We start from the raw sequence: 12,649 nt of genomic DNA, 5'->3' as shown, positions 1-12,649 counted from the left end.
GCAAATTTGGTTCTCTTGAAGATCAGAGTGGTCATCTGTGCATGGAGCTGGAAAAACAGGGGAGATTATAATTTGATGTTTTGTATCTGTATTTACTCGGAAGATTGATGACAAAGCAAATCTGGAATGAGGTCATGGATGTATATAGATTACAGAGGAGCAGTTCTCGCTTGTGCAGACACTGCATTGATTCTAACAGACATTTTAGACGATCTTAGCCACAGGTGAGGTACCAGAAGATTGGAGGATAGCTAATGTTATTCTGTTGTTTAAGAAAATCTTTTAAGAGAAAACAGGCAAATTATAGGCCAATGAGCCTGATGTTAGTCGTGGGTAAATTATTGGAAGGTATTTTAAGGCATTTGGATAGACAGGGCCTGATTAGGGATAGTCAACATGGCTTTTTGCGTGGTAGGTCGTGTCTGACCAAGGTTATAGAGTTTTTCGAGGAAGTTATCAGGAAAGTGTTAATATTATTATTACTACTTTATTATTTCATTTGTTTTTTTGTAGTTGCACAGTTTGTTGTCTTTTGCACATTACTTGATTGTCTGTCGTGTGTAGTCTTCCATTGATTCTTCTGTGTTTCTTTGTATTTACTGTGAATGTCTTCAAGAAATTGAATCTGAGGGTTTTATATGGAGACATTCAGTATGTCCTTTGATAATAAATTACTTTGAACTTTTAAGCTGTGAATTTTCACATAAAGAAATTTCCGAAGATCCTGTATTAATGGTGTCATTGCAAGTAGTGAAGGGTTGGTTTGAGAGTTTTGCAGTGGTGGTTTAGGTAGTTGAAATGATAGTATTGATCGATTGGGGGAGGGGGTGAAGATCAGCCAGCGAGATGCATAATGACAAGTTACATTATTTTGTGATTTATTGAGGTTCAGTAAGATAGTTTTTCCAGTGATGTTGTTGGGTGACTCAAAGCATACCAGTGTTCATGAAGAACAGACTCCCAAAGAATGTGAGGTTGTTAACATCCAACTAATGTTGGGTCAACTGTTAGCACATTTTTTTTAGGAATAGATCACCAGAATTAATTTCTCTTTCCCATTATGCTGATTAGTTCTCCTAAAGAATCTTTATCAATCTTATTATTTATTTATTTCAATAATCTTTCTAACATGCCAATTTATTTGCAGAAATAGTAACTGGATTTGCAAATAAAGATAAAGTTCAGAAGGAGATAAAGGTCCGTCAGTCAGAGAACGCAACTCTCAGCTGTGAATTGTCACAATCCAAAACAGAGGTCAAATGGTTCAAAGATGGAAAACTGCTCAGTCAGAGTAAAAAAATGAAACTTGAATCCGATGGTAAAATTCGAAAGCTTATCATTCATAATGTTGAATCAAAGGATGGAGGTGAATATATATGTGAAGCCGCCGGAGAGAAACTGAGCTTTAATGTTCAGGTTACAGGTTTGTAATGTCTGAAAAGATCTTTACCCTTTGTCAGTACATTAACAATTTGATTATGGCAGAATCAAAATTTTGCTTTCTTTTATTTTCTATTACTTCATTTTGGTTTTGTTTGTTTATTTTCTGTAATTTATATTATACAAAATTAAATAAAAGCAGGATACATTGAGATAACATACGATTCACTACGGTTTAAGGCCTGAATGGCTCTCCTACTTTAATGTTTTATTTCTGAGCCTGGATAATGAGCATTAACAAGTTACTTACAAAACTGCTATATAATTTTTTTTAGACTAGATTGAGGACACTCAGTCCTCGTTTATTGTCATTTAGAAATGCATGTATTAAAAAATGATACAATGTTCCTCCAGAAAGATATCCGAGAAACACAGGACAAACCAAGACTAAAATTAACAAAACCACATAATTATATAGTTACAAAAGTGCAAAGCAATACCGTAATTTGATAAAGAGCAGACTATGGGCACGGTAAAAAAAAAGTCTCAAGTCTTGATAGCCCCATCATTTCACGCAGACAGTAGAAGGGAGAAACTCTCCCTGCCGTGAACCTCCAAGCGCCGCAAACTTGTTGATGCATAGGAAGCACCCGACCACAGTTGACTCTGCTAATATACTATACTAATAATTTAATATTCCCCTTCTCGTTCATATTCATTGATGCAGAAGAATTGGCTTGATATATGAGAGACGGTGAAATTGCCAAATTGTCTGGAAACTAGGAGGGAAATGCAGTGGATAGATTCAATACTTGGGCAGATTTGGGAATGATCCAAGATAATTGGGAGTGAGAAGGTCACATTTTGGGAGTGGAACAGTGCTTATGAAGGTGTAAATGGGTGTGGATTGATTTGGTATGTCTTGAAGTGAGGGAATCCACTGCAATCTACATATTTATGAAAAATCAAACAGTTGTTCAGTCTCTTATTTACAAAAGATTTCCATTTGTTTAGGCACTGGTAACAAAGACTTCTTTCTTGCTATATACCGAGTAATTCTTAAACCAAGAGTTTAGGGCATTGGTCATTCAGCACTTGGAAAATGTGGTATTTTTCTGAACTCGTATGTAAATACCAGGACCTGCCTTTGCCCTTTCTCCTGTCAGTAGAAACAGTTCCGCTGGGCTTAGAGGCTAAACCACACGAGAAGGCCGGGAGTTGGACTTAGTTGTCAGAGGCTGTTTGAGGAGCATGCTGTGAGGAACACTTTTAGGTAGTGGGAGCTTGTCCCCACTACCACCCCTCGGCTTGACAACCTTGGAACCATTAAACCCAGTGCTTCAGGTAGATGGAGCTCGTCAGCCTGGGAAGGCAGTCCATCTAAGAGAGAGAAACTCTGATTTCAAACCTCTTCTGCCTTGCGGCCATACCCACTCATGGGAAAGGCTTCGGGAGTGAACCCTGAGGACAAATCCGGAGCTGGAGTCCCTAAGGCATTCTGACGTTGCCTTCAACCTCGTTCTGGCAACTCCTGCGATGACTCTGGTGCCAGATTGTATCAGCCCTTGCCCTTCCCTTGGAGAACATCGGTGTCGTGGAGAGGGGAGACTTGCAGCATGGGCAACTGCCGGTCTTCCATACAACCTTGCCCAGGCCTGTGCCCTGGAGAGGACACTCCAGTGTCGCTTTACTGTGATGGCACAACATGGAAAGCAGCAGTCTACCAGTTATAAGCCTGCGCTCGACTGGCGTACAGCAAGGCACCAGGGGTTGCTTTCGATGGAGGGGGAGACCATCACGTCTCACTGGACAGCTACCCCCCGCCTCAAGCAGGGCAGCCCCCAGCCGATTCAGTGCTGTCCCACCACGGTCCGCCCGCTCCACTGGGTGCACGGGGCTTAGGGATACAAGTAGCCCGAACTGCGGACTGTAAACGCTGCACCAGGCACAACAAGAAGACAAAGAAAGAAGCCAGCACTCAGACTAGGATGCTGGAATATACGGACCATGACAACTGGTATATCAAATGACCTTCGGAAGATCAGCGACACATGCAAGACAGCAGTGATTAACAATGAACTGTTGAGACTTCAAGTGGCCATCGCAACGCTCCAAGAGACATGTCTCGCAGAATTGGGAACTCTACGTGAAAGAGACTATGCCTTCTTCTGGCAGGGGAAGGTCTCTGACAAGACCAGAGAGCATGGTGTCGGCTTTGCCATGAAGAACTCGCTGCTGAAGATGGTAGAGCCTAGCGAGAAAGGGACAGAGCGGATTTTCTCACTTCGACTCCACACATCTGATGGGCCTGTCAACCTTGTCAGCGTCTATACCCCAACCCTCTACTCTACACAAGATGCAAAGGACGAGTTCTACAGCCAGCTCTCAATGATGATACAGGAGATCTCAAGTCAGGAACAGTTGTTGCTACTTGGTGACTTCAACGCCAGAGTGGGTGCCGACCAGGACTCCTGGCCAAGCTGCCTGGGGCGAATTGTGTGTCACCAACACCCACTTCCAGACCAAAGCTCAGCGCAAAGTGTCTTGGCAGCATCCTCGCTCCAAACACTGGCACCAGCTAGACCTGATAATCACAAGACACCGTCACCTGAGAAACGTGCTCATGACTCGCTCCTTTCAGGGTGCCGACTGCGACATGGATCACTCTCTGGTTTGCTGCAAGATCAGACTTCGGCTGAAGAAGATGCACTACTCCAAGCCTCCAGGCAAGCAGCGCATCGATGCCAGTAAGACACATCACCCAGACAAAGCTGCAGAGTTCATCAAGTCGCTGGAGGATGCTCTCCTTGCAGACCCACTAGAAGTAAATGCTCAGCAGAGATGGGACTCTCTCAGGGACACTATCCACAGCACTGAATTCAAGGCCTTCGGGAAGAAACGGGGCAAGACACAGGACTGGTTTGAAGCCAGCTCAAGTAAGCTCACCGCTGTCATCGAGGTAAAGCGTGGTGCACCACTAGAGCACAAACAGCGCCCCACCCAGGCAACACTGCAAGCGCTAAGGACAGCAAGAAGCAAGGCCCAGGTAACAGCCAGACGCTGTGCAAATGACTACTGGCTACAACTATGCGAAAGCATTCAGTCATTATTTGACACAGGCAACATCCGAGGGGATCAAGAAAGCCATCTGGCTAACCCAGAGCAAGACAACACCATTGAAAATCATGACAGGCGTGACCACCAATGATAAAGGCAAGCAGATGGAGAGATGGGTGGACCATTACTCTGAACTCTTTTCCAGAGAAAACAGCATCTCAGACAGCGCGCTAGATGCCGTGGAATGCCTGCCTGTCATGGAGGAACTTGATGCATTGCCAACTGCTGAAGAGCTGAGTAAAGCCATCGACAGCCTGCCCACTGGGAAGGCACCAGGATTGGATGGCATTCCACCAGAGGCCATCAAATGCGCAAAGGGCGTCCTGCTAAACCACCTGCACGAACTACTGTGCCAGTGCTGGATAGAGGGAGCAGTGCCACAAGACATGAGAGACTGCAACATTGTCACCATATATAAGAACAAAGGGGACAAAAGCGACTGTAACAACTACAGGGGAATCTCCTTGCTGAGCATCGTTGGGAAGGTCTTTGCCCGCATGGTCCTGAACAGACTGCAGAAAAAAATAACTGAAAGGGCATATTCCAAGTCTCCTTGCGGTTTCAGGTCAGAATGCTCCACCATCGACATGACCTTCTTCCTTTGACAGCTACAAGAGAAATGCAGGGAGCAAAGACAACCACTCTACGTCGCTTTCATTGATCTTACGAAGGCCTTCGATCTTGTGAGCATAGACGGCCTGTTCAAAATCCTCGCCAGGAATGGTTGTCCCTCGAGGCTCCTCAGGATAGTTCAGTCATTCCACACAGACATGAAGGGCATCGTTCAGTTCGACAGCTCTTTTTCGGAGGCCTTCAGCATCCGCAGCGGTGTGAAGCAGGGCTGTGTGCTTGCCCCCACCCTGTTTGGCATCTTCTTCGCAGTCATGCTGAAGCATGCCTTTGGAACATCAACTGGTGGTGTCTACCTCCACACCAGATCAGACGGGAGGCTGTTCAGTCTGTCCTGGCTGAGGGCGAAAACCAAGGTTTGTGAAGTACTCATCAGGGACATGTTGTTTGCAGACGACGTGGCATTGGCAACACACTCTGAAGAGCAACTGCAACGCCTCATGGAGAGCTTCTTAAGAGCCTGCTAGGACTTCAGCTTGACCATCAGCCTGAAGACGGCCAAGGTGTTGAGCACCCCTCTGCCATTACCTTCAACAACTACGAGCTGGAGATAGTTCACGAGTTTACATACCTTGGCTCCACCATCATGGACAGCCTCTCCCTCGATCCCGAGATCAACAGACAAATCAGACGAGCAGCCTCAACATTCAGCAGGCTGACAGAGAGAGTCTGGGAGAACAGAAAGCTGACGACGCACACCAGGGTTGCAGTCGACAGGGCCTGCGTCCTCAGCACACTGCTATACAGCAGCGAGACCTGGAGCCTCTACTACAGACAAGAGCGGTGTCTCAACGCCTTCCACCTTCGCATCCTGGACATCACGTGGACTGACCGAGTCACCAACAATGAGGTACTGGCCCGCGCCCTGATACCCAGCCTCTTCATCCTGCTCCAACAACGCCGTCTCTGCTGGCTGGGCCACATACACCGCATGTCAGATGGGAGGATCCCCGAAGACCTGCTGTACGGGGAACTAGCCTCCGGCAAAAGAGCACAAGGGCGGCCCCATCTTCGTTTCAAAGACGTTTGCAAGAGAGACATGAAGTCACTGAAAATGAATGTCGAGAGGTGAGAGGACATCGCAAGCGATCGCTCTCGCTGGAGGCTGGAACTACGCAGAGGTCTAAAAAGAGAAGAGAAGCTGAGGCTTGCCGCTGAAGAAAAGCACACTCGTCAGGAAAAACAGCACCAAGACAACAATGGAGGCAGCGCCTTCAAGTGCAGTCGCTGCAGCCGAGACTGTCACTCCTGTTTGAGCCTCTACAGCCACAACAGACGCTGCTCTGTGAACGCAGAGAAGCAAGACTTTACAGGCACAGATCCATGGTCTCGCGAGACTAATGGATGCCACCACCATGTAAATGCATTTTGTATTATGGTGAAACAATAATTAAAGTTCAGTATTTAATGTGAATTCTTCAATTGACCTTTTGCAGTATATAATAGATTTAAGGATATTTATAAATTGCTGATCAAATCATAACCAAATTATTTCATCAAAATCTCCTCACCATCAAGGATGTTAAGTGCCCAGAGAGAATGCTGAAGAGATTTACTGATATACTTGAAGATCTAAGGATAAGGATAATCCAGATGATTAAAAGTACATCTTGGTATATTAATGGGATCAGACTTATTGAAAACATAGTTTGGGGTGGTTAACAACACCAGGAAGTACTGATCTGTTTTCCATTTATATACAGTGTTTACATTTTCAGTTTTAATAATTAAATGATTTTCATTGCAGAGCCAGAGCCAGAATTTATCAATAAAGGATCAGTTCAAAAGGAGGTGAAGGTTCAAGCCTCAGAAAATGCTGTTCTTAGCTGTGAAGTAACGCACGTCAAAGCTGAGGTCAAATGGTCCAAGAGTGGAAAAGTTCTCACTGATAGCTCAAAAGTTAAACTTGTTTCCGAAGGCAAAGTTCGAAAACTAATTATTCAGAATGCAGAGCCGAAGGACACAGGCAATTATATCTGTGAAATAGCTGGAGAGAAATTAATTTTCCATATTGAGGTTAAAGGTTAGTATTCATTGTTAGTAGTTCACTGTCTGTTTTAATTTTACAGTTTCTAAAGGGAGTTTGAGAAGTTAATTCTCTTGGAATGCTTTTCTAACAGAAATTTTCTCACTTTCAATTGTGTCTTGGCTGAAAGTATGTAGAAACTACATTTCAGTGTGCACAGGAGCAGTCATTTAGGAGTATCTTGGAGACATTTCTAAACATAACTTTAATTTTAAGATGCTTGCAAGATTAATATGCTTTCCCTGCCATATAAACCATGAATTTAGCTGTAGGCTTTTTCTACAGGGAATGAGATTTAGAGATTAAATCCTTTGCCTTGTTTTTATTTTCTCTCAGCTCATTTTAATTGGGTCCACTTCTCAATGACATGGATATCTTCCTTCTATTAAGTGCCAGCTCTATTTTGTTAAGCTGAGAATTACATCGTCATCCAAAATGCTGGAGGAATTGAGCAGGCTGGGCAGTATCTATGGAAATCAATAAACTGCCAACTTTTTGGGCTGAGACCGTTTATCTCCCCCTCACCACCTTATTCTGGCATTTTCCACTTCTTTCCAGTACTGATGAAGGGTCTCAGCTGAAGTGACCACTTTTTTCCCCTTCTCATAGATGCTGCCTGACCTGTTGCATTTTGAGCGTGCTGCTCAAGGTTTCCAGCATCTGCAGGATCTCTTGTGCTTATAATTACATCATCATCATCTCTTTTAAAAAGCACTTATAATTCAGCTTTACAGATTTTCTAATTTTTTGCTCATGTAGTTCAGTGGTTCCATTTAATATCATAGAATGTGTACAGTGTACAACCTGAAATACTTGTTCTTCTCAGACATTTATGAAAACAGAAGAGTGCCCCAAAGAATGAGTGACAGTAAAAATGTTAGATCCCCAAAGCTCCCCCACTCACCCTCCCACACACAAGCAGTAGCAAAGCAACGACCTTCCCCCACATAATTCAGCAAAAATGTCATTAGCGCCCTCCACCCACCAAGCAAGCAACAGAAAAGCCCCCAAGAAAGACTGTGATCTGCAGAACAACAAAAACTAGTAGTTCACCCAACAATCCCACAGGCTCTCTCTGCCTCCTAAATAAAGGAACAGAGAGGTGTCACCCTTTCACAGCAAGGAGGGAGACAAACAACAAAGACGAACAATGCAAATGCTGGAGGAACTCAGTAGGCCAAGCAGCATCTATGGACAGGAGTACAGTCGACGTATTGGGCCGAAACCCTTCTGCAGGACTGGAGGAAAAACGCTGAGGAGTAGATTTAAAAGATGGAAGGGGAGGGAGAAGCACAAGATGATAGGTGAAACCTGAAGGTGGGGAGGGATGAAGTAAATATAAGGTTTTGTTCCTCCGGCCTAAGTGTGGTCTCTTCATGACAGTGGAGGAGGCCATGGATGGACATATTGGAATGGGAATGGGAAGTGGAATTAAAATGGGTGGCAACTGGGAGATTCTACTATTTCTGGCGGACAGAGCGTAGATGCTCGGTGAAGAGGTCTCCCAATTTACTTCGGGTCTCACCGATATACAGGAGGCTACACCGGGAGCACCAAACACAGTATATGACCCCAACAGACTCACAGGTGAAGTGTTGCTTCACTTATCTCGGAAAGGAGAAGGAGAGATATTAAAGGTGGAAATTAAACTGTTTAAGCTTCAAGAAGTCGCTATCGAGCCCCATTGTAGCTCCTCCCCTCGTCAAGCTTTTGATAATAAATTTTCAATAACAGCAAGGGTCAAAAGAGAGTTATCTGGCTTGTATCAGATGTTACAAATCTTGATCTAAGTTCACAAAATGCTGGGGGATCTCAGCAAGTCAGGCAGCATTTATGATAGGGAATAAATAGTCAATGTTTTGGGTTGTGACCCTTCATCAGAACTTGTAATGAAGGAAATTTCCTGAAAAGTTCCTGATGAATGGTCACAGCTGAAGTATCAACTCTTTATCTCCTCCATAAATGCTACCTCCAGCGTAGGTTATCAGGCATTTCAGAGGCACACACAACAGAGGATGTTTGGTATCTGAAATGAGCTGTCTGAGGAAGTAGAAACATAGAAAACCTACAGCACAATACAGGCCCTTTGGCCCACAAAGTTGTGCCGAATATGTCCCTACCTTAGAAATTACTAGGCTTACCCATAGCCCCCTATTTTTCTAAGCTCCATGTACCTATTTAGAAGTCTCTTAAAAGACCCTATTGTATCAGCCTCCACCACTGTTGCCGGCAGCCCATTCCACCCACTCACCATTCTGAGTAAAAAAAACTTACCCCTGATATCTCCTCTGTACCTACTCCCAAGCACCTTAAACCTGTGTCCTCTTGTGGCAACCATTTCAGCCCTGGGAAAAAGCCTTTGATTATCCACACGATCAGTGCCTCTCATCATCTTATACACCTCTATCAGGTCACCTCTCATCCTCTGTCGCTCCAAGGAGAAAAGGCCGAGTTCACTCAACCTGTTTTCATAAGGCATGCTCCCCAATCCAGGCAACATCCTTGTAAATCTCCTCTGCACACTTTCTATGGCTTTCACATCCTTCCTGTAGTGAGGCGACCAGAACTGAACACAGTACTCTTAAGTGGGGTCTGACCAGGATCCTATATAGCAACATTACCTCTCGGCTCCTTAAATTCAATTGCACGATTAATGAAGGCCAATACACCATATGCTTTCTTAACCACAGAGTCAACCTATGCAGCTGCTTTGAGTGTCCTATGGACTTGGACCCCAAGATCCCTCTGATCCTCCATACTGCCAAGAGTCTTGCCGTTAATACTATATTCTGCCATCATACGCCACCTACCAAAATGAATCACTTCACACTTATCTTATGGGTTGAACTCCATCTGCCACTTCTCAGCCCAATTTTGCATCCTATCAATGTCCCGCTGTAACCTCTGACAGCCCTCCACACTATCCACAACACCTCCAACCTTTGTTTCATGAGCAAACTTATTAACCCATTACTCCACTTCCTCATCCAGGTCATTTATAAAAATCATGAAGAGTAAGGGTCCCAGGACAGATTGCTGAGGCACACCACTGGTCACTGACCTCTGTGCAGAATATGACCTGTCTACAACCTCTCTTTGCCTTCTGTGGGCAAGCCAGTTGTGGATCCACAAAGCAATGTCACCTTGGATCCCATGCTTCCTTACTTTCTCAATAAGCCTTGCATGGGGTACCTTATCAAATGCCTTGCTGAAATCCATATACACTACATCTATTGCTCTTCCTTCATCAATTTGTTTAGTCACATCCTCAAAAAATTCAGTCAGGCTCGTAAGGCTCGGCCTGCCCTTATCAAAGCCATGCTGACTATTCCTAATCATAATATACCTTTTCCAAATGTTCATAAATCCTGCCTCTCAGGATCTTCTCCATCAACTTACCAACCACTGAAGTAGGACTAACTGGTCTATAATTTCCTGGGCTATCTCTCCTCCCTTCCTTGAATAAAGGAACTACATCTGCAACCCTCCAATCCTCCAGAACCTCTCCGGTCCCCATTGATGATTCAAAGATCATCGACAGAGGTTTAGCAATCTCCCCCCTCGCCTCCCACAGTAGCCTGGGGTACATCTCATCTGGTCCTGGCGACTTATCCAACTTGATGCTTTCCAAAAGCTCCAGCACATCCTCTTTCTTAATAACTACATGCTCAAGCTTTTCTGTCTGCTGCAAGTCAGCACTACAGTCACCAAGATCCTTTTCCATAGTGCATACTGAAGTAAAGTATTCATTAAGTACCTTTGCTATTTCCTCTGGTTCCATACGCACTTTCCCACTGTTACACTTGATAGGTCCTATCCTTTAACGTCTTATCCTCTTGCTTTTCACATACTTGTAGAATGCCTTGGGGTTTTCCTTGATCCTGCCCACCAAGGCCTTCTCATGGCCCCTTCTGGCTGTCCTAATTTCCTTTTTAAGCTCCTTCCTATTAGCCTTATAATCTTCCAGATCTCTAATATTACCTAGCTTTCTGAACCGTTTGTAAGCTTTCATTTTCTTCTTGACTAGATTTATTACATCCTTTGTACACCACGGTTCCTGTACCGTACCATAATTTCCCTGTCTCATTGGAACGTACCTATGTAGAACTCCACACAAATATCAATGGACAATAGATAATAGGTGCAGGAGTAGGCCATTCGGCCCTTCAAGCCAGCACCACCACTTACTGAGGTCATGGCTGATCATCCACAATCAGTACCCCGTTCCTGCCTTCTCCCCATATCCCTTGACTCCGCTATCTTTAAGGGCTCCATCTAACTCTCTGTTGAAAGCATCCAGAGAATTGGCCTCCACTGCCTTCTGAGGCAGAGCATTCCACAGATCCATAACTCTCTGGGTGAAAAAGTTTTTCCTCAACTCCTTTCTAAATAGCCTACCCCTTATTCTTAAACTGTGGCCTCTGGTTCTGGACTCCCCCAACATCAGGAACATGCTTCTTGCCTCTAGCGTGTCCAATCCCTTAATAATCTTATATGTTTCAATCAGATCCCCTCTCATCCTTCTAAATTCCAGTGTATACAAGCCCAGTCGCTCCAGTCTTTCAACATATGACAGTCCCGCCATCCTGGGAATTAACCTCGTGAACCTACGCTGCACTCCTTCAATATCAAGAATGTCCTTCCTCAAAATTGAAGTCCAAAACTGCACGCAATACTCCAGGTGTGGTCTCATCAGGGCCTTGAACAACTGCAGAAGGACCTCTTTGCTCCTATATTCAACTCCCCTTGTTATGAAGGCCATTAGCTTTCTTCACTGCCTGCTGTACCTGCATGCTTACTTTCAGTGACTGATGAACAAAGACACCTAGATCTCGTTGTACTTCCCCTTTTCCTAACTTGACACCATTCAGATGGTAATCTGCCTTCCTCTTCTTGCCACCAAAGTGGATAACCTCACACTTATCCACATCTGCCCATTCACCCAACCTGTCCAAGTCACCCTGCATTCTCATAACATCCTCCTCACATTTCACACTTCCACCCAGCTTTGTGTCATCTGCAAATTTGCTAATGTTTCTTCTAATCCCTTCATCTAAATCATTAATGTATATTATAAGTAGCTGCAGTCCCAGCACCGAGCCTTGTGGCACTCCACTAGTCACCACCTGCCATTCTGAAAAGGACCCATTAATCGCTACTCTTCGTTTTCTGTCAGCCAGCCAATTTTCAATCCATGTCAGTACCCTACCCCCAATACTATGTGCTCTAATTTTGCCCACTAATCTCCTATGTGGGACCTTATCAAAGGCTTTCTGAAAGTCCAGGTACACTACATCCACTGGCTCTCCCTTGTCCATTTTCATAGTTACATCCTCAAAAAATTTCAGAAGATTAGTCAAGCATGATTTCCCCTTTGTAAATCCATGCTGACTCGGACCGATCCTGTTACTGCTATCCAGATGTGTCATAATTTCATCTTTTATTATTGACTCCAGTATCTTCCCCACCACTGATGTCAGGCTAACTGGTCATAAT

At 44.4% G+C, this 12,649-nt stretch overlaps 1 protein-coding gene across 7 annotated transcripts in view; it reads left to right on the top strand.

Annotated features, from left to right (window-relative positions):
• Nucleotides 1-12,649, top strand: part of obscnb (obscurin, cytoskeletal calmodulin and titin-interacting RhoGEF b) — a 487,178-nt gene that overhangs the window by 70,343 nt on the left and 404,186 nt on the right. For 6 of the 7 annotated variants that reach the window (XM_063044500.1, XM_063044497.1, XM_063044502.1 and 3 more), the window contains exons 13-14: nt 1,148-1,423; nt 6,875-7,150. In XM_063044500.1, the coding sequence (XP_062900570.1) occupies nt 1,148-1,423; nt 6,875-7,150 (552 nt within the window). The remainder of the gene's footprint in view (nt 1-1,147; nt 1,424-6,874; nt 7,151-12,649) is intronic. The other variant, XM_063044498.1, reaches the window with a different exon arrangement.

Source organism: Mobula hypostoma, chromosome 3 (genome assembly GCF_963921235.1).
Source record: "Mobula hypostoma chromosome 3, sMobHyp1.1, whole genome shotgun sequence".
Classification (NCBI taxonomy): Eukaryota; Metazoa; Chordata; class Chondrichthyes; order Myliobatiformes; family Myliobatidae; genus Mobula; species Mobula hypostoma.
The sequence above is the reverse complement of the archived record's forward strand: the minus strand, read 5'-3'. Positions and strand labels throughout refer to the sequence as shown.